At 45.7% G+C, this 22,961-nt stretch overlaps 1 protein-coding gene across 5 annotated transcripts in view; it reads right to left on the bottom strand.

Moving 5' to 3' along the window:
• Positions 1 to 22,961, bottom strand: part of PTPRG (protein tyrosine phosphatase receptor type G) — a 726,426-nt gene that overhangs the window by 69,745 nt on the left and 633,720 nt on the right. For 2 of the 5 annotated variants that reach the window (XM_059940105.1, XM_059940109.1), the window contains 2 exons: positions 19,482 to 19,614; positions 15 to 101 (listed from right to left, as the gene is read on the bottom strand). In XM_059940105.1, coding sequence (XP_059796088.1) covers positions 15 to 101; positions 19,482 to 19,614 — 220 coding nt within the window. The remainder of the gene's footprint in view (positions 1 to 14; positions 102 to 19,481; positions 19,615 to 22,961) is intronic. The other 3 variants (XM_059940107.1, XM_059940110.1, XM_059940106.1) reach the window with 2 other exon arrangements.

Below are 22,961 nucleotides of genomic sequence, written 5' to 3'. Positions count from 1 at the left end.
TGACTGCCCCTCACCTGCTCCCCTTCTCTCCTCTCTCCCCAGAAGAAGGCACTTCATGGAAACGTCTGGGAAAGCCCTTGGACTTTATTTTGTTACACCCTCTAAATGGACAAAAAACAAAAGAGAACAGGTGTAGCAGACAATACTTTCAAATGGCCACCAAGAGTTCCACCGATTCCCCCCTCCCACCTATCACAGACAAACCCCACCATCAGGCCTCACTGGGGGCACGTTCCATAGGGAAAGGTTACACACAATGATATCTGGGCTTGTTAAGGTCTTTTATGCTGAGGTAAGAAATGGGAAATGGGAACTTTGCTCTTAAAAAACTGTCTTTAGGTATTAGAAACCTCTATCACCCCTGGTGTTAATGGAAGGTAAAGATATCACCAACCTTGGCTGCGTGAACAAAGCCTGAAGGGGGCTAGTGCGCCACAGCTAGCTGGGAGGGAGTCTGGGAAAAAGTCTGGAGCTGCCAAAGAGGCAAGAGACCATTGTTTCGGGGTGCGCGAGGAGAGGGGATTCAGAGCACCGCCTAAACGAGCTCCAGAGATGGGCGCGAGCCGCGGCTACCAGCGCGGACACCAGAGATGGGCATGAGACGCTAAGGCTGCTGCTGCCGCCACCAAGAAGCCTGTGTGCGAGCACAGGTCACTCTCCACACCGCCCCTCCTGGGAGCCTGTGCAGCCCGCCACTGCCAGGGTCCCGTGATCCAGGGACAATTTCCCCGGGAGAACGCACGGCGCCTCAGGCTGGTGCAACGTCACGCTGGCCTCTGCCACCGCAGGCTCGCCCCACATCCGTACCCCTCCCTCCCCCCGGCCTGAGTGAGCCAGAGCCCCCAAATCAGCTGCTCCTTTAACCCCGTCCTGTCTGAGCGAAGAACAGATGCCCTCAGGCGACCTACACGCAGAGGCGGGGCCAAATCCAAAGCTGAACCCCGGGAGCTGTGCAAACAAACAAGAGAAAGGGAAATCTCTCCCAGCAGCCTCAGGAGCAGTGGATTAAATCTCCACAATCAACTTGATGTACCCTGCATCTGTGGAATACCTGAATAGACAACGAATCATCCCAAATTGAGGAGGTGGACTTTGTGTGATTTTCTCTGTATAGTTTTGCTTTTACCATTTGTCCTAAGGTTCTGTCTTTTTTTTTTTTTTTTAGTATAGTTTTTTAGCGCTTGTTATCACTGGTGGATTTGTTTTTTGGTTTGGTTGCTCTCTTCTTTCTTTTTTATTACTTTAAAATTTTTTCTTTATTTTTAATAAATTTTTATTTTAATAACTTTATTTTATTTTTCTCTTTCTTTCTTTCTTTTTTTCTCCCTTTTCTTCTGAGCCATGTGGCTGACAGGGTCTTGGTGCTCTGGCCGGGTGTCAGGCCTGTGCCTCTGAGGTGGGAGAGCTGAGTTCAGGACATTCGTCCACCAGAGACATCGTGGATCCATGTAATATTAAACAGCAAAAGCTCTTCCAGAGATCTCCATCTCAATGCTAAGACCCAGCTCCACTCAACAACCAGCAAGCTACAGTGCTGGACACCCTACGCAAAACAACTAGCAAGACAGGAACACAACCCCACCCATTAGCAGAGAGGCTGCCTAAAATCATAATAAGGTCACAGACACCCCAAAACACAACACCAGACGTGGACCTGCCCACCACAAAGACAAGATCCAGCCTCATCCACCAGAACACAGGCACCAGTCCCCTCCACCAGGAAGCCTACACAACCCACTGAACCAACCTTAGCCACTGGGGGGAGACACCAAAAACAACGGGAACTATGAACCTGCAGTCTGTGAAAAGAAGACCCCAAACACAGTAAGTTAAGCAAAATGAGAAGACATAGAAACAGCAGATGAAGGAGCAAGGTAAAAACCCACCAGACCAAACAAATGAAGAGGAAATAGGCAGTCTACCTGAAAAAGAATTCAGAGTAATGATAGTAAAGGTGATCCAAAATCTTGGAAATAGAATGGAGAAAATACAAGAAACGTTTAACAAGGACGTAGAACTAGAGAGCAAACAAACAATGATGAACAACACAATAAATGAAATTTAAAATTCTCTGGAAGGGATAAATAGCAGAATAACTGAGGCAGAAGAACGGATAAGTGACCTGGAAGATAAAACAGTGCAAATAACTACCACAGAGCAGAATAAAGAAAAAAGAATGAAAAGAATTGAGGACAGTCTCAGAGACCTCTGGTACAACATTAAACTAATCAACATTCAAATTATAGGGGTCCCAGAAGAAGAAGAGAAAAAGAAAGGGACTGAGAAAATATTTGAAGAGATTATAGTTGAAAACTTCCCTAACTAACATGGGCAGGGAAATAGCCACCCAAGTCCAGGAAGCACAGAGAGTCCCATACAGGATAAATCCAAGGAGAAATGCGCCAAGACACATATTAATCAAACTATCAAAAATTAAACACAAAGAAAAAATATTAAAAGCAGCAAGGGAAAAACAACAAATAACATACAAGGGAATCCCCATAAGGTTAACAGCTGATCTTTCAGCAGAAACTCTGTAAGCCAGAAGGGAGTGGCAGGACATATTTAAAGTGATGAAAGGGAAAAACCTACAACCAAGGTTACTCTACCCAGCAAGGATCTCATTCAGATTCAATGGAGTAATTAAAACCTTTACAGACAAGCAAAAGCTAAGAGAATTCACCACCACCAAACCAGCTTTATAACAAATGCTAAAGGAACCTCTCTAGGCAGGAAACACAAGAGAAGGAAAAGACCTACAATAACAAACCCCAAACAATTAAGAAAATGGTAATAGGAACATACATATCGATATCTACCTTAAATGTAAATGGATTAAATGCTCCAACCAAAAGACGAAGACTGGCTGAAGGGATACAAAAACAAGACCCGTATATATGCTGTCTACAAGAGACCCACTTCAGATCTAGGGACACATACAGACTGAAAGTGAGGGGATGGAAAAAGATATTCCATGCAAATGGAAATCAAAGGAAAGTTGGAGTACCAATTCTCATATCAGACAAAATAAGACTTTAAAATAAAGACTATTACAAGAGACAAAGAGGACACTACATAATGATCAAGAGATCAATCCAAGAAGAAGATATAACAATTGTAAATAGTTATGCACCCAACACTGGAGCACCTCAATACATAAGGCAAATGCTAACAGCAATAAAAGGGGAAATCAACAGTAACACAATCATACTAGGGGACTTTAACACCCCACTTTCACCAATGGACAGATCCAAAATGAAAATAAATAAGGAAACACAAGCTTTAAATGATACATTAAACAAGATGGACTTAACTGATATTTATAGGACATTCCATCCAAAAACAACAGAATACACTTTCTTCTCAAGTGTGCACAGAACATTCTCCAGGATAGATCATATCTTGGGTCACAAAGTAAATTTAAGAAAATTGAAATCATATCAACTATCTTTTCTGACCACACGCTATGAGACTAGATATCAATTACAGGGAAAATATCTGTAAAAAATACAGACACATGGAGGCTAAACAATACACTACTAAATAACCAAGATATCACTGAAGAAATCAAAAAATACCTAGAAACAAATGACAATGAAAACACGACGACCCAAAACCTATGGGATGCAGCAAAAGCAGTTCTAAGAGGGAAGTTTATAGCAATATAATCCTACCTCAAGAAACAAGAAACATCTCAAATAAACAAGCTAACCTTACACCTAAAGCAATTCGAGAAAGAAGAACAAAAAAACCCCAAAGTTAGCAAAAGGAAAGAAATCATAAAGATCAGATCAGAAACAAATGAAAAAGAAATGAAGGAAATGATAGCAAAGATCAGTAAAACTACAAGCTGGTTTTTTGAGAAGATAAACAAAATTGATAAACCATTAGCCAGACTCATCAAAAAAAAAAGGGAGAAGACTCAAATCAACAGAATTAGAAATGAAAAAGGAGAAGTAACAACTGACACTGCAGAAATACAAAGGATCATGAGAGATTACTACAAGCAACTATATGCCAATAAAATGGACAACCTGGAAGAAATGGACAGATTCTTAGAAAATCACAACCTTCTAAGACTGAACCAGGAAGAAATAGAAAGTATAAACAGACCAATCACAAGCACTGAAATTGAGACTGTGATTAAAAATCTTCCAACAAACAAAAGCCCAGGACCAGATGGCTTCACAGGCGAATTCTATCAAACATTTAGAGAAGAGCTAACACCTATCCTTTTCAAACTCTTCCAAAGTATAGCAGAGGAAGGAACACTCCCAAACTCATTCTACGAGGCCACCATCACCCTGATACCAAAACCAGACAAAGATGTCACAAAGAAAGAAAACTACAGGCCAATATCACTGATGAACATAGATGCAAAAATCCTCAACAAAATACTAGCAAACAGAATCCAACAGCACATTAAAAGGATCATACACCATGATCAAGTGGGGTTTATCCCAGGAATGCAAGGATTCTTCAAAATACGCAAATCAATCAATGTGATAAACCATATTAACAAATTGAAGGAGAAAAACCATATGATCATCTGAATAGATGCAGAAAAAGCTTTTGACAAAATTCAACACCCATTTATGATAAAAACCCTCCAGAAAGTAGGCATAGAGGGAACTTACCTGAACATAATGAAGGCCATATATGACAAACCCACAGCTAACATCGTTCTCAATGGTGAAAAACTAAACCATTTCCTCTAAGATCAGGAACAAGACAAGGCTGCCCACTCTCACCACTATTATTCAACATAGTTTTGGAAGTTTTAGCCACAGCAATCAGAGAAGAAGAAGAAATAAAAGCTTTCCAAATCAGAAAAGAAGAAGTAAATCTGTCACTGTTTGCAGATGACATGATACTATACATACGGAATCCTAAAGATGCTATCAGAAAACTACTAGAGCTAATCAATGAATCTGGTAAAGTAGCAGGATACAAAATTAATGCACAGAAATCTCTGGCATTCCTATACACTAATGATAAAAAATCTGAAAGAGAAATTAAGGAAACACTCCCATTTACCACTGCAACAAAAAGAATAAAATACCTAGGAATAAACCTACCTAAGGAGACAAAAGACCTGTATGCAGAAAACTATAAGACACTGATGAAAGACATTAAAGATGATACAAACAGATGGAGAGATAGATCATGTTCTTGGACTGGAAGAATCAATATTGTGAAAATGAGTATACTACCCAAAGCAATCTACAGATTCAGTGCAATCCCTATCAAACAACCAATGGCATTTTTCACAGAACTAGAACAAAAAATTGCACAATTTGTATGGAAACACAAAAGACCCTGAATAGCCAAAGCAATCTTGAGAAAGAAAAACGGAGCTGGAGGAATCAGGCTCCCGGACTTCAGACTATACTACAAAGCTACAGTAATCAAGACAGTATGGTACTGGCACAAAAACAGAAATATAGATCAATGGAACAGGATAGAAAGCCCAGAGATAAACCCATGCACATATGATCACCTTATTTTTGATAGGGAGACAAGAGTATACAATGGAGAAAAGACAGTCTCTGTAATAAGTGGTGCTGGGAAAACTGGACACCTACATGTAAAAGAAGAAATTAGAACACTCCCTAACACCATACACAAAAATAACCTCAAAATGGATTAAAGACCTAAATGTAAGGCCAGACACTATGAAACTCTTAGAGGAAAACATAGGCAGAACACTCTATGACATAAATCACAGCAATATCCTTTTTGACCCACCTCCTAGAGAAATGGAAATAAAAACAAAAATAAACAAATGGGACCTAATGAAACTTCAAAGCTTTTGCACAGCAAAGGAAACCATAAACAAGACGAAAAGACAACCCTCAGAATGGGAGAAAATATTTGCAAATTAAGCAACTGACAATGGATTAATCTCTAAAATTTACAAGCAGCTCATGCAGCTCCATATCAAAAAAACAAACAACCCAACCCAAAATTGGGCGGAAAACCTACGTAGACATTTCTCCAAAGAAGATATACAGATTTCCAACAAACACATTAAAGGATGCTCAACATCACTAACCATCAGAGAAATGCAAATCAAAACTACAATGAGGTATCACCTCACACTGGTCAGAATGGCCATCATCAAAAATCTACAAACAATAAATGCTGGAGAGGGTGTGGAGAAAAGGGAACCCTCTTGCACTGTTGGTGGGAATGTAAATTGATACAGCCACTATGGAGAACAGTATGGAGGTTCCTCAAAAAACTAAAAATAGAGCTAGCATACGACCCAGCAATCCCACTACTGGGCATATACCCTGAGAAAACCATAATTCAAAAAGACTCATGTACCACAGTGTTCATTGCAGCTCTGTTTACAATAGCCAGGATATGGAAGCAACCTAAGTGTCCATCAACAGATGAATGGGTAAAGAAGATGTGGCACATATATACAATGGAATATTACTCAGCCATAAAGGGAAATGAAATTGAGTTATTTGTAGTGAGGTGATGGACCTAGAGTCTGTCATACAGAGTGAAGTAAGTCAGAAATAGAAAAACGGGCTTCCCTGGTGGCGCAGTGGTTGAGAATCTGCCTGCCAATGCAGGGGACATGGGTTCGAGCCCTGGTCTGGGAAGATCCCACATGCCACGGAGTGGCTGGGCCCGTGAGCCACAACTACTGAGCCTGCGCTTCTGGAGCCTGTGCTCCGCAACAAGAGAGGCCGCGATAGTGAGAGGTCCGCACACTGCGATGAAGAGTGGCCCCCACTTGCCACAACTAGAGAAAGCCCTCACACAGAAACAAAGACCCAACACAGCCAAAAATAAAAATAAAAAAATAAATAAAATGCTGTTATTTAAAAAAAAAAAAAGGGAAACTCCCAACTGAGAATTTAAAAAAAAAAAAAGAAAGAAATAGAAAAACAAATACCGTATGCTAACACATATATATGGAATCTAAAAAAAAAAAAAGGTCTGAAGAACCTAGGGGCAGGACAGGAATAAAGACATAAAGACGCAGACATAGAGAATGGACTTGAGGACACGGGGAGGGAGAAGGGTAAGCTGGGATGAAGTGAGAGAGTGGCATGGACATATATACACTACTAAATGTAAAATAGATAGCTAGTGGGAAGCAGCCACATAGCAGAGGGAGATCAGCTCGGTGCTCTGTGACCACCTAGAGGGGTGGGATATGGAGGGTGGGAGGGAGACACAAGAGGGAAGAGATATGGGGATATATGTATATGTATAGCTGATTCACTTTGTTATCAAGCAGAAACTAACACACCACTGTAAAGCAATTATACTCCAATAAAGATGTTAAAAAAATTTTAAAAAGATATCACCAACCCAATAATGACCTCTGGTCCTTCCACTTTTGACAAGCTCCCCTGGCAAACAGGATGGCTTAAAATACCATTGGAATAAATAGAACTTGGGAGGAATCTATTTGGTACCGTTTGAACCTCCCTTCTGCCACAAATTTCTCTGAATTCAGTACTGTTAGACCAATGCGGGGTTTTGCCTTTTCCCCACGCATTCCTCTCATCTCTGGACAAACACTTTCCTGATTCACAATACAGATGGTGGAATAGTACGAGGGCTCCTCAGATAAGGCGGAGGTAGCAGTTGGCAAGTTATTACCAAATATAAAGTCCGATATTTCGTTTCCCCTTAAAACTTAAATGACCAGAGAATCGGAGACTTGGCTCTAGCATTTGAAAGATGCACTTTTTTCACACTGGAAAATGTTCATTTAATTATATTTAATCCCCAAACCACCTGAGCTATAGCATTTCACACTGAAAGGATTCCTATTCTTTCCAAACTCCATTGATAGAACAGTAAAGACTTAACTCCGATATAGGAAGGTTCTCTTTTTTAGAAGTTCTAATGAATCCCATGCAGAACTCTGAATTCAGGTTATGTGATTTCAAAGAACATTTATTAACTTCTGATTTACTTGGTGGTTTTCTACTTCTAGGAATAGACATCCTCTAATTCTCAACTATTAGGTTTTTCTTCTCCCTTAATACAAGCTTTCATTTATTTTGTTAATTATTAGACTCCAAGTTGGGTAAAAGTGCTTGGCGCAGAAACCAAATTAGGGAGGAGTCAAAACTTGGGAAAATGATTAAAAAGTGTCGGGGTGAGGAAGGGAAGGGGAGGGTGCTGTAATTCAGAACTTCTTGTCTCCCTCTATTGAGTACATTCTGCAACTACAACAACTGTCCTCAAAACCTCACGCACATACTCAGTGCGGCTACCAACATTAATCCGAGGAAATCACGAGTGTGTGGAGTGTTTTTGCAAATTTTCATAAGAACTTGAAATTTGCAGCTTCCTAAAATATTTAGACTTCCTCTCAACCCTTAGCCCTACTCTGAATTCTGCCAGACTCACTCTTTCGGGAATTTTGGAGCGGAGCCGGCTATCTCCGCAGTTTCTCCTCACACACAATCACAGGCGCTTCAAACTACCACCCTGTAAACTGACAACACTCCGCTGAGAAGCAAATGCCATAAAACTAACATCCTGAATAATCGAGGGGGCTACCTGAGCAACCCGACAGGACAGACCTGATCCGCCCTGGGAGAGAGGACACTTAATTCAGAGAAATCCAAAGAAAGGTGTTGGTTATGTAGCAGAGACTGAACATTATAAGGAGTTTCCCTTTTCCTGAAAAGCCAGCTTGGTTGAAAAATGTATCCATTCACTTCTTAACAGAGTGGGTCCTGTCTTTTAAGTATCATAGTGTTTAAACAGCAACCTTTAGTGGTGAATCTCTCCCTGCTTTTGTCTAAATGACTACGTGTTCCCTGGTTCTAAGAGCTTCAACTGGCATCTCAGGGCCAACTCGACAGCAGGGGGCCGGTTACTATAACAACGGACGGTTCTCGTGAATTCTGAAAGGCCCCTGAGTAGCCATTTGGGAAACAGTTATTGAGCAAAAGTTGCCTAGGATCGCCCACGTGACCCAGATCTCCCTGCACAGAGCTGCCCAGAGAAAGAAAAAAATAGCTGCCCATCTTCAGGAACAGCTGGGGTCTCTAGAGGCTCCCTACCCCCATGCTTTTAGCATCTCAGAGCAAGACACCACCATGTCATCAGAAACTCAACCCTCCGAGGCAAGCACGTTTTGGCATGAAATGTGCATTCTTCTCCCCACTGGCTCCACACGTTGTCAGGCTTTGACGAGCTGGATTCTAACAGTTATTCCTAATGATTAAAAAAAAAAAAACTTCTTGAACTATACCTACAGGTACAGGTTCCCCAGAGAGATGAGTGACATGGGCACTTTACCGGTTTATAAAAGAAAGAATGATGCCCAGAATACAGGTGGCCCCGTGAGTGGTCTGTTTACAGAAAAGATAAAGGTGATCACACAAAGCCACCAAAAAGTACGACCTGGAAGCTTGGCTTTTTCTAGACTTGAATTGCATGTAAACCCATCTTTTGATTCTCATGCCCTCCCTCACAAGAGATACCGTAAAGCAGCTTGGTCTGACCCAATGCCTCTGTACGTGCCCCAAATTCCCTCAGAAAGAATCTGAGCCTGCCCACAAAAGTGGACTTTATTTTGCAATGAAGAATGCACATTTAAGTGGAGGGCAGAGATGGGCAGACTGGCGAGCAGGGGACCACAGTTGGCTCTGTGCAGTCTACTAGTGCCATGAGGGGATGTGAGAACAGTGATGTCGATCTCCCTGTTTATCACGAGAACCCAGACAGCTGGGGTTTTAAGCAAAATCTTCCTATTTTCAAAATAATTCAGATTCTTAAAAACGAGATGTCAGGACTTCCCTAGCGGTCCAGTGGTTAAGATTCCACGCTTCCACTACAGGGGGCACGGGTTCGATCCCTGGTAGGGGAACTAAGATCCTGTGTGCTGCATGGCACAGCCAAAACAGGAAGGAAGGAAGGGAGGGAGGGAGGGAGGGAGGGAGGGAGGAAGGAAGGACATGTTTAAAAAAAACCAAAAAAACAAGAAGTCAGCTACATAAAACAGATCTGGAGGCCAGTTTTTTTTTGTTTTTTTTGTTTTTTTTTAAGTGGGATGAATATCAGGAGTCCCACTTTTTTTCTTTTCTTTTTTTTAATTAATTAATTTATTTATGGCTGTGTTGGGTCTTCGTTTCTGTGCGAGGGCTTTCTCTAGTTGTGGCAAGCGGGGGCCACTCTTCATCGCGGTGCGCGGGCCTCTCACTGTCGCGGCCTCTCTTGTTGCGGAGCACAGGCTCCAGAAGCGCAGGCTCAGTAGTTGTGGCTCACGGGCCCAGTTGCTCCGCGGCATGTGGGATCTTCCCAGACCAGGGCTCGAACCCGTGTCCCCTGCATTAGCAGGCAGATTCTCAACCACTGCACCACCAGGGAAGCCCTGGAGGCCAGTTTTTGACCTCTATTTGGGATAAACTTTGTCTACCTGCTCATCTCCTCCGTTAACCTACACGCTCCTTGAGACAGGAATTCCGTCTCCTCGCAGCATCTCCAGTGCCCGACACAGACTAGATCCTTGAGAAATGTCTTTGAATGAACAAATGAAGGAAGGAATACACAAGCCAGCTGTAAAGGGTCTTAGGTCAACAAAACAAAACAAAGCCCTAGGTGTGAACATAGCTGACTCTTGAACAACATGGGGGTTACGGTGTCGACCTTTGCACAGTCGAAAATCTGCATATAATGTAGTTGGCCCTCCATATCCACAGTTCCCCCACATCTGTGATTCCATGGATTCCACCAAACACAGATCGTATAGTACTGTAGTGCTGACTACTGAAAAAAATCCGAGTATAAGTCAACCCCTGAAGTTCAAAGATGCGTTGTTCAAAGGTCAACTGTACTTCCCAAACATACTAGCTTGTGATCCTGGGCAAGTCCATTCCCCTTCTGGACACTGTCTTCTCCCTTGGAAGAAGGTGATGCAGTCCCCGCCACCTTGGCCACCACCCATGGCTGCTATGAGGATTAAGTCATGCCATGTTTGCTTCATGTTAATTCACCATTATTGACTGTTGTGATTGACAATGTTTCCCCCTTGCTATCTGTCCACAGTCATGGGAGGGATCACTGCTATTACACCATCTCCTTTGTGACTTTCCTGGGGTGGAGGGGGGGAGGGCAAACATCTAAACCAAATCCAGTCATCAGAGAGCACGCATGGAAGCGCCCGCTGCGAGAGCAGATGGGCGCAGAGCGTGTGCCCGGCTCACAGCAGCTCTGAGTGTCACGGCTGCTACTGTGGAATCCAGGAGGGATGCGAGCTCCGCTGGGCACACGTGGTCCGCCATTCCTCCAGCAAGAAGGGTGTTAGCACATGCCCACACTTGACCTGACACGCATCTGTTTGTCTACCAGAGGCTCTGTTATGCCAACTCAAAATCCACACACATTTGTGGTTTGTGTCCCTTCCTATTTACTACACTGTCTCCCCCGAACATCCAGGGAAGAGAAAAATTGCAATGTCAACACAATGCACTTGCTTTCATGAACAGCATTCTTAATGAGGAGGCACCAACAGAGGGCAAAATTTCTGAACGTCTAAAGATGAGAGTAAAAGAGAGACCTTCTTCTATCTGCCTATGAAGCTAAATTGGTGTTGACTGATTTACCACGGAATTTACAGACAGCTCAGTCATGGGCTGAAGAGGGATGTGAATTTCTCAGGTCAGAAAGTGAAATCCTTCTAATACCAAACTGCAACAAACCTGGGTTAGATGTTAAAATTCCCACTTTGAGTTTCCAGTTTTCTGTTCCAGAGTCTGTGTAGTTAGCTCAGCCCTATCTGAGTCTGAGAAGAAAAGCTGTTTTATACTTCTGGAAAGTTCTTTCCCAAGCTAGAATTACGGTCAATAAGATGCTCAATTTGTCATCAAGGTACGACAGCACTGATTAGCTGGAACTAAGAACAGAACAGATAGGTGATATTATTCAACATCAAAATCTATTCGGCTTCTAAAACACTTGAAAATACATATAGTTGGTCCTCAGGTTTTCTCCTTTGTGTTTTTGGCAAATCCAAAACATAGGATCTTTTCAACACACAAACATGTGCTATAAAAACAGGCTGTGGAAGGAAGTAAATGCCTCCAGACAAGCTATTCCTCGTCTAGGCAAAACAATGTAATGATTAACACAGTGGGCAATGAAGTCAGAGTGGCTGGGTTCAAATCCAGGATCCACCAAAGATTAACACTGTGACTTACGATTTTACCAAGCCTCAGTTTTCTGATCTGCAAAATGGATGTAATAATTCCAAGGATTCGAATGTTAATCCGCTTAGCACATGTGTATTATGGTGAATACTCAATAAAAGATTCTTGGCTGTTTAGGCCTTAAGATATATGAAGCCATGTCAGGGTAAGACTTTCTTTCCTCATCAGAGAGAGAAGAGCTACCTTCAAAGCAATTTTCCTCAAGATAACAGAAAAAAAAAGAATTAAAAATATCTTCACAATACTGACAATTCGAAGTGGACACTCATGTCTTGCTCACAGTTGCTAAGGTATTCTATGGAACAAGTTAATAAATAAACAAGCTGCATGCCCCAGCATACGGACTGGACACCCTGTATATATAGCTCTTTTCCCAGCATCAACCTCAAATTATGCAAATCGCAAAGAAACCTTCTCCAAAATTTCCTCTTCTTTCTGAGTGGCAGCAGCTGTGCTGCTCCAAGTCTTTTTCAGGAACGTCAGCACATTAATGCCATATAACAGCTTGTCTTGGTAAGACGGGGGGCTGGAGCTCTTGGAACGTACTTTCTGACTGTAGTCATTCAAAAGGTGCGTTTTGTTACCATCTTGAGGAACAGGGCCAAAATGGCACACTTTAAAAAGTACTGAATTGATTTCTTCTCCCTCGTTTCAATTGAAACGATTACAGCCCTGCACCATCGCATGTTGATATGGGTTACACTATTTAAAAGGCACACACAGGGCACCATTTATAAAAGGAGGCAAGTGGTAAGTGCTCATTGATTTTTCCTTGATTTTATCTTTATCAGCTGTCCCACCGCCCTGACCCTGGTGCCAAAACGCTCTGCATGTTTCTTCCTAGCTTTACAGCACCTTCTGCATTGTTACCGATTTTACTACATCTCTTCAAGGCACACCTTTGCAAGGAGACTCGGAGAGAGAACTACCGGTAACATCTCAGCCAACCGTATTTCAAAATAAACTTCTCCCACAAACCCATGTTGCTGCCTGTAAAAACGCTGCTCAAATAGCTCCCAATGGACCTCTGTATATCTTCCAGTTGACCAAAAATATACGAGGTCTCTACCTATATTTTTTAGTTTTGGCCAAATGTGATGTAACGAGACTAACAATTGGCCTCCAAAGGGGTCCTTTCAGGAAACATACTCTTAACCCAATGATGCCAAAGGGCCTAAATATCTAAGGATACTTCTGGCTGTGCTCCACGAATATCAGTGCGCTCCCCAACTTATCCTGTGTCCTTGGGGCTGAGGGGCCATCTGTGGCCAATGGGGAGCAAACAGGAGTGGAGGATTACACTCCCGGGTCGTGCAGTTGAGAGCTAGGTGCCTCGTCGATTTTTCTATCAATTTTTTCTCCACCATAGGTGGGAAAGGGCTGCCCAACCCCCCTCAGACTTCACACGGTAAGGACTCAGCTTCGTGTGGTTAGGCCACTGGGTGTCGGGGGGTATCTCCTGCAGCAGCTCCAGCAGCTGATTCCAGCACTGCCCAGGCTGGCCACCCGGCCTCAGTGTTGTTTCGGAAGGGACGGGGCCGTGGGTGGGGTCACATCTTTAGTTACTTAGGGTGAGCTCCTCTGGAATTGTCTCCAAGCCCATTAAGAGCATCACCCAAACCAATCATTAGCTTTATGGTCGCCCTTCCCTCTTCTGGCCCAAAGTGGTTCTGCTCGGTAGGTTCACCTACATTTCTACTATCCTTAGCTCCCAACAGGCAACGTTCAGCTACTTCTAGGGTAAGTACTTTGCACAACTGAGATCATGCAAAAGAAGGAATTCTAGAAGGAAATTCTGAAAGTTATTTTCAAGCCACGTGTTAAGCAGTGAACATATAATTGGGAAGTGTGTGCAGTCCTACAATATGATTACATGTCCGGGACAGCATCTGTTTAGATCTGTAAACCTGATTTTCTTTATTCGAGAACAATGACTTCTCTTTAGGCACAGCAGGACCCAGAATTAAATTTGTATTTTTCTCTACAGTCAGGGATCTGATATTCACCGCCTGCCAGGTACTGGAATGAGCATTTCCTGGTGCTCAGACCTAATCCTCACATGAACTCATTGGCACATTTCTTAACTCTATTTTGCAGAGGATGCTGAAGGTGGTGGAGGAGTCTTGTCTAAGGTAGTGTTTCTCCCCCTTTTTTTCATAGGCACCTCCCCTATGGGGCCTTTAGAGACATTTTTTTCCTAATCACACCCTTCCAATGAAATTTTAATATCAACGACAAACTGCATATCTGTGTATGTACTAGATGTGTGTGTGTGTGTGTGTGTGTGTGTATCTGTGCTTGATATACAAAAAGTCAGTTTTTTCACCTTCCCCAAACCCATTTTCACCGCTTTGGGGATGATCACATTCCCGTTAGGAATACATGCTCTAAGGCGACACACATGGTGAGGGACTGGTAGAGCCTGGCCCCAAATCCAGGCTGTCTGACTCTGGCCCGTGTTCGTACTTCACTTGCCAGCGTTTGCCGCTTTTCGTCTTGCCCTCGTGCAGCTTTGGTCCTTCATGCGTTTCCATCACTCTCAGGATAAGGCAGTGGCATCCGGGGCCTTCGCGATCGGGCCCCTCCTGTCCTCATGCTTTGTTGCAGCAACACTGAACCACAGGTGCCTGCTTACGAGAGGCTGGGTCCTCGCTCTCCAGCCCCACGCCTCCTTCGCTGGCTTTGGACCGCTGTGCTTCAAGGCCCGGCTCGGGCATCAGATCCTTCAGGGAGCCTTCTCGGACGCCACCCGGCTCCCCCCGCCTGCTCCAAGTCCCGCCTACGTGCTGTCACAGCAGCTTGGGCTCGCTCCTCTCCATACACTCGCCATAGTCTTTGTTCACCTGACTGCGTCGCCCAGTGGACGGTGAGGGCCTCGAGGGAAGGGACATCAACCCTAAATCACCAGGCCCAGCACAGTGTGTGGCAGGCACTCCACAAGCGCTTGCTGAATAGGAGCTGCAAGGGGCTCCAATGCCCACGGAATAGTAAAATAGCTTTATTATTTCATAGCAGAACCCTTAGCTGAACCTTCTAAACTCCTGCATGCACTCTTTAATAATCCGGCACTTGAGACAGGATTGAAAGCTCCCCCCATTTTTCCAGGGCATGACACATACACGTGTGACACCAGAGTCCTAGTGAGAACCCAAAGCTGGCCACGCTGAGCTCACACGCCTGCCTTGTTTCTTTCTGGCTATTTACACATGTATTTCCCCTGCTATCCAAGTCTGAATTCCCTTTTCTTAGTGCAAATCCCTCCCCTCCTTGATTCCAATTTCCCAGCTTTTGGAGGGGACACCGCCCTCTTCTGTCTGCCTGGCACCTGCATCCAGTCGCCTCTCTGGGTCTTGACAGTCCTTTGGGGAACCACCCCTTGTCCACCTTCAATGCATGTGGTTTCGAGGGCAATGTCCTCATTTCTGGGCTCCAGAGTTAAATATAAGACCCAGGCCTGACAAATCTTCATCCCCCTGGCTGCCAGAGGGCTCTGGGGATGGGTAAATAACCTGAGTCAGTCCTAAGACATGCCATCTTGGGGTTTCACTGGCACTACTGGAGGAGAGAAATTCCCTTTCCACTGGGATGGGGGGATGTAAGTCCAACATGGGCCAGAGGCCACCATGTGGAAACAGTCAGAGGGCCTTCCCAAGAGAAAAGACCATACAGACAGAGAGAGTGCAGATCCCAGAGACAGAGTGAGGGAGAAAGAGGCTCACAAAACATGCCGAGCCCCGTTTTCCTTGTTCTGTCTTCCGAAAAGAGCTGGGCCTGATGCTCCTGAACAACCAACGTCACGAATCAACCAACTCTTTCTTTCCTGTGCTTAAGGCAGTTGGGAAGAGATCTCTGTCAGCTGTAACAGAAATGGTCCTGACCAGTATTGGATGAGAATGATGCACACTCCTGAGCCCACGGCAGGCATTTCCACAAATGCTGGCTCCCTTTCCCTTCCCTGGTCAAAGAAAGCAGCTGAGCCTAACGGTCAGGCACTGGCACGACAGCCCCACGGATCCCAAGTCCACGTGACTTACAGCTGACCATCCATCACGCTCAGCCTCCACAGGATTCAGTGTAGTACCAGGTATGTATCTCAGTGGTTCAATAAGTTTATGGATTCTACACTGAAGACATCTTGTGTTCAAAACCAGGGTCCACCACTTCCTGCAGAACCCTTCACGAGTCACGTGCCCGCCCTGAGCTTCTGCCCCTTACTTTTAATATGGGGATGGTAACATACACATTTGTCGCAAGGATCCCAGGAGATGGGGCCTGGCGAGGGCTTGGCACAGCGGCCGGTGCTCAAAAAGGACTCTGTGAACATCAGCAAACACCAACATCGTGCAAGGGACACTAGTGGAGAAACAATTCAGAGTCCTCGGCTTTCACTTCCGACGCTTTCATGAACCCATGCAATTACAGTGAAAAGAGCCCTAAGTGAACACACAGAAACCAGAGCAATAGCTGTAAAGGCTCAGTCCTTGGTTGTAGAAACTGCCACCGTGGCGAGCTGGCTGGAACCCCGAGCGTCAAGGCCTGCCACCTGAGGAAACACTCCAGAAGGTTTTGATCTGCCTCGATGCTCTACTCAGGTCAAGTCTGTTTGCCAATCATCCGCTCTCACCGTGCCTCAAAAGGCAGGAGAGGAGCACTGCTGGTCTAGCTTCAAAACTGCGTCGTCGAAGGGAAATACCCATCTTCTCTGCATTTACCCATTTTCTGTGTGAGCTCCCCAACACTTCCCTCTTTCACATTAATAATAAAGAAAAAAAAAAAAGATGGACATTAAAAAGGTCTTTATCCCTCTAGGCTGTTCTCATGCTTAGCAAACTCATCCGTCCTGATGCTAGTTCCATTTTACTTTGCTTGCTCTGTAAGAATTTTCTCCTTCCCGCTCATTTTTGTGTACTGGCGTTAGGAGTTTGGTAAAAACTCACAGGCAGCGTCTACTGGAGGAGGTTTTAAGCTCTGGTTACTTTAAACCAACCTTTGAACATAAACATATATATGTATATATATAAGTAATATATATAAGACATTATACATATATTTTAAACATGAAATAATAATGTATTACTCAATACATATTTTTGATTCAGACTCACTGAGTTTGTCAAAAATATAAACAGTGTGAATTTCTAGTGGGAAAAAACACCTTGAATGTAAGGGTCTTGAAAGCTCTCTTTATGACATTACACAGCCCCTTCCTGTAAGCAGCTTGCCATCAACATGTCTGCTTGGCCAAATGTCCATGGTCTTCTTTCGTCAGAGTGATCCATTCTCAGGTAGGCAGAGAGCCAAGGTGGGCCAACCAGAAACAACCCTGAGCTTTTTGCTAGAACTATTTGGAACAGGAACTTTTTCACACTGGGGTTGCTAGGGTTACCCAGCCTGGGGCAGCTGTGGGTTCTCTGTGCTCCTTTGTGGGGAGAGTCTGCAACTAAAGCCACACAGCACCAAAAAGAGCCAAGAGAAGGGCAGGCAGACCTTTCGTTACCTCTGTGTGCTCTGTTCAACCCGTGTTAGGCAGCCTCCCACTTACTAACGGGCTCCAGACAACTATTTGTTTGCAAACCACTGTCCCGGCGAAAGGGCATGGAGGTGAGTCTAGCGTTTCTAGGCTCACCCTGAAACACAATATAATCCATCATCTAGCTGGTCTGTAGCACTAACAGGGCCATAGGTAGACGCCTGGGGAAGCCTCGGATGAACGCTTCCTTCTTCTCTTGTTCTTTCCAACTGAAAACAGACCTAGGGACACAGGCCAATCTGTCAGCAGATTCTGTTGATCCCACCTTCAGAATGTATCTATATCCAATCAGTTCCACAACCTGCACTGCTGCCCTCATGGGAGACACCATCACTCCCCTTCTGGGACCAGTTCAGTAGTCTTCTACCTGGTCTCTCTGCTTCTGCCCCTGCTCCTCTTCAGTGGTCTTTGCAGCACAGCCAAGTAATCCTGAAGTTAGATCACAACACTTCTCTACCAAACAGTACTTCTCTTAGGGTCAAAGGCAATGTGTTTACAATGGCCCACAAAGCGGTACCTGACCCAACTCCCTTCCATCCTGTTTCTTCCTGATGCCCTCTCCTACCACTCTCCCCCATTCTCACCTGCTCCAGCCACACCTCTTGGCCATTCCTGGAACATACGAGGTGCACTCCTGCCTCAGGGCCTTTGCACATGCTGTTTCCTCTGCTTGGAACATGCCCCAGATGGAGCCCATTTGACTCCTTCCTCCTTTACGTCTTTGGACAAATACCACTCGCCAGGCAGGCCTTCCTTAACCACTCTGACCACTCACCGCTAAGCCTCAGCATCTCCCCTCTGCTTTCCAAATTTAGTTTTCTCCATTATACACTTACCACCACCTTGTTTGCTTTATTTATTGCCTGTCTCCCCAACTAAGATGTAAGCTCCATGAAAGAAGAGTGTCTGGCACACAACAGGGGCTCAAGGTTCATCAAATGAATGGAAAGAAGGGAGGGAGGGAAGGAAATATGACACCTATTCATCCCTGATGAAGCTTCTTAAAGGGCAGAAGCTTCCTACATCAGTCTGAGGTGAAGGCAGCCAGGCCAACCACGTGGGCCAGCCTGCTTCACTCAGTTAAACTGGCTGAGAGAGTGTAGCTGAAAAAACACACAACTTTTAAATAGAAGCTGCAAGCAGGCTTCCCGTGGGAAGCAGTGAGAACCAGTTCAAGGATGATGCTAATATAAGGATGACTTACCATCAGCCATCTTTATCCTACGTGTATCAAATGCCACATAACATGACAAACGTTTTCCTATCACCGCATTTTCAGCAAAGGGCTATGAAAAAAATTTTCAGGTCAAGAGCAGCTATTATGTGGATACGACAAAGTGAAGCATGGTCTCAGGGAAACTGGAAATGCTATGAAACTTATTAACTCATTTTGCAGGTTTAGGAACTAAAGCTCAAAGTGGAAATGAGATTTGTTGCCAGCAAGTAGCAGGCCTGGGATTTGAACCCGGATCTCCCTGATTCCCAAGCAAAAGCCTCTTTGGCACTAAATCCCTAGAAGCTCATCATGAGTGCCTTCATCTCAATAGTGGCTCTATCCCACCGGCTTCTTGCAGATAAAGCGGATCTCCCAGGTGGTGACACTAGAAACACTCCAGCTACCTTACCTTTCTGAATGAAGAGGCCATGGGCTTCCCCTCCCCTCGGGCCAGCGCCCACCCCCCGGCCAGGGCAGCGTGCTGACAGCACAACCCGACGCCCACACCCCCTCTGTCAGTGCTGCCTGGCCGACTCACCTCCAGTAAACTAGCACAGCAATGAGAAGGATGAGGCACACGAAGGTCAAGGCTGATACCACAATCAGAGGGACGATCCACTCCATCCTCCCCGGAGAAGGGCGGCTTATCATTCCAGAGGTGTTCTTTTCTGCTGCAAAGAGAAACCATGCCAGTTAGAGGACAGAGGCTAGCCGAGCCGGGGAGCTGGGGAGCCAGAGTGTGATGGAGATTTCTGCTCCAGTTTTGGGTGGTTTCTGGAGAACAAGGCTACGGGGTGACGAGGGGCAATCTGCAGCCCACACTGCTTCCCACTGAGTCCCAAGCCAAATGGGACCTTTTCTGCAGGCTGCACCCTGTAATCGCCAGTGGGATGGATTTGCAGGTAGCGTTCAAGATGTTGTTAGGAAGAGTTGCACAGAAGACAGAGACCCAGCCTCACTCCAAGAACATTACTGTCCCTGAGCGGCCTTTGGATACACTGAAGAAATGTGCTCAAGTCGGAATGTAGCACAAAACTTGCCCGTGGAAAGAGGCGGGGGAGCCTTGCAGGTCTGCCAAGGCAGGAGGGATGGAGGCAACGATGGGTTTTACTAAGATAACCGGCTGTGACTACAATGGGTACGTATTTCTTTGTCTGCTTAGCATCTGTTACCCCTTCCTCTAGTAACTGCACCCATTTCTGCTTTGGGAAACCACCTCTCCCCTGCAGACAGTCCTGGTGGGACAACTGTCCAAGTGTGGGCCCCCCCGGCTCCTGGCCAAGGGTAGGGGCAGGACGCAAGCTAAGGCAATGGTGCTCTCACCCCAGAATCTCAACGAGCCACTCAAAGTCTGAGCAACAGCGCCTCCCAGCAGGAGCACCCGGACTCCTCTGCCTACCACTTCCCACCACCCAGATCCCCAGAGATCCTGTTTTTCCTCAAATACGGTTCACAAGCTTTCCCTCTGATCTCACCTCGCACCTGCCCCCTCTCCCCATCCTTCTAAAAGCTCGCAGACTGGCGGCCACGCCTTGCTCTGCTCCTAGCGCACATCGGCCGCCCAACAGCAGCCAGTGCCGGGGTTAACCGGGGAAGCTTGTGCAATGGTCCAGGACTCTCTCTGGTCAACCAGCGCCTCTTACCCCAGCAGCTCCTCCTGTCTCTCTCAGGCCCCGAGGATCTTCACAAGTCCCCAGCAGCCTCACGTGAGAACCTAGTCTCTTGAACTGCGGGGTCAATGCCTGGAAATCTCCAGGTAGCCCGAATGGAGCTCAGATGCGGTGCGGGGCTGGGAAGAGCTGGGTACACAGAGACGGTCACGGGAGGCACGCGGCGAGACAGCGAAGGTTCACTGTGACCGCACGGAGAAGCCCACGGAGTCATCCACAGCTGGCTGCAGGCTGACCCGTGCTCAGCAAGGATTCCTCCTGCTCTGCAAAAACGAGGCCAGCCTGCAGCCAGCCCCGGGCGTCCGTCTGCTGGATGGACTAAATGCACGGCTAATCAGGCTGGGTTTCCAAGAGAGAGGAGGTGGGCTGAGCAGGAAAGAGATAACTGTCCCTGGCAGGAGACTGTTAAAGAGGCAAGACCTGGAGTGAAGAAGAAATGGGTTACAGCATTTTTACTGGGTTTCCTCGAATGTACTGGACCTTGATGCCCTCCTTTGTTTCATGCACAGGCAGGGCCAGATTTATGCCCAGCTCACAGGTAAAAAGACACAGAGGCACACTTTGATTAAAAATCACAGCAGGGCAGCCGGCGGTTTATAAACTGCCTTCCTAACTGTGCCAGCCCGTTTCTCGATATCCCTTGCTCCACAACTTTTCATCAGGCAGCTATTTGTCAAGCCCCGACTGTGTGCCAGGCACGGTGCTAGGGGAGGCGGATGCAGCAGAACATCAGACAGGAACAACCTTGTGCCTGTGGGGCAGGAATTTACAGGGGGAGAAGCAGACACATGACCAAGCAATTAGAATAAAATGAATGTGACGCCAGGGGAAGCACAACGGGTACAGGGGAACAGCTGTCCTAGCCCAGGAATTCCGGAGGGGCTTCCTGACGTTCGGGTGGGAGCTGAAGGATGAAGGGGAGTTAGCCAGGCCAAGGGCAAGGGCAGATGTCTTCTGGAGAGAGTGCACTGAAGCGGTGGGGTTAGAGGACACCTCAGCCAGGGTCTGTAGGCTGAATTACGGGCACCGCTTTTAGGCCCCAGGGCTTGCAGTGGAACTCACTGCAGTATTGTAAGCTGAGGCAGACAAGCATCAGATGTGCAGTCTATCCCTCAATATAATGCTTTAATTGCAAAGCTCTGGTCGCCAGCCACACTTTCCCCCATTGTTCTTGTATTTTTAGATAAAGCAGGGATTTTAATTAGGAATTTACGGGATTTTGATTATGTAGCTCTTACATGGTATGAGTTAACTGGGTTAGAATGTGTAAATACACGTGTGGCAAGAACCACAGTTGCAAATGAGGATAATTTCGCAGGGCTCCAGCAGGGGGCAGCCCAGCCAGGTAATAATCTGGCTGGCAGTGGGGAATCGCCAAGCCCGGATGGTCCCGTTAATGGAAAATATGGCAGGAGGGCTGACATTACAGGCCACACGTCCAAGGAACTCACTATCCACTGTGGGAAGCCCCTGCATTTCCAGGGTCTTATTTCTTTCCTTGCCTTCTTACAGAAAAGGATTCTTGCCTGGGCTACTACACAGTAGGCAGGTGTGGGCAGGAGACCGAATGCAAACTCCAGGTCCTTTTCATCCTCAATCACTGAAAAGGACCCTTCGCCAAAATTGTCCCTCAGGTTTCACCACTGAGCTACTTCTCTTTCTAATGTTTCATGGCGCTGTGTAAGGTTTTTTGTTGTTGTTGTTTTTGTGAGGGGATGGAGGAGTGAACGCATCAGAAATCCTTCTCTAGGCAGCCCCCGAATGGCGGTTTCTATGGAGGAGAACTCAGGCCGGCAACAACTTGCAGTGTGAGAGAGAGACCTAAGGAAATTATTCTGACGGCAGTTTAATCTTGGCCTGGGGGCTTCCCTGGTGGCGCAGTGGTTGAGAATCTGCCTGCCAATGCAGGGGACACGGGTTCGAGCCCTGGTCTGGGAAGATCCCACATGCCACGGAGCAACTGGGCCCGTGAGCCACAATTACTGAGCCTGCGCGTCTGGAGCCTGTGCTCCGCAACGAGAGAGGCCACGATGGTGAGAGGCTCGCGCACCGCGATGAAGAGTGGTCCCCACTTGCCGCAACTGGAGAAAGCCCTCACACAGAAAAGAAGACTCAACACAGTCATAAATAAATAAATAAATAAATAAATAAAAGAACGTGAATTTCTTAAAAAAAAAAAAAAAAAAAAATCTTGGCCTGGACTAATGACTGGCAGCCGGATTTGCCCGGGCCTTTTACATAAAGGTCAGGCAAATATAGGAGTGCTACTGGATTTCCACGTGGGCATGATAAAGCTGAGTTCATGTTAAAATTCACAGTACTGCTTTGCCTTCGCAGTACCAGGAGCC

This window comes from Balaenoptera ricei, chromosome 11, assembly GCF_028023285.1.
Source record: "Balaenoptera ricei isolate mBalRic1 chromosome 11, mBalRic1.hap2, whole genome shotgun sequence".
Taxonomy (NCBI): Eukaryota; Metazoa; Chordata; class Mammalia; order Artiodactyla; family Balaenopteridae; genus Balaenoptera; species Balaenoptera ricei.
The sequence above is the reverse complement of the archived record's forward strand: the minus strand, read 5'-3'. Positions and strand labels throughout refer to the sequence as shown.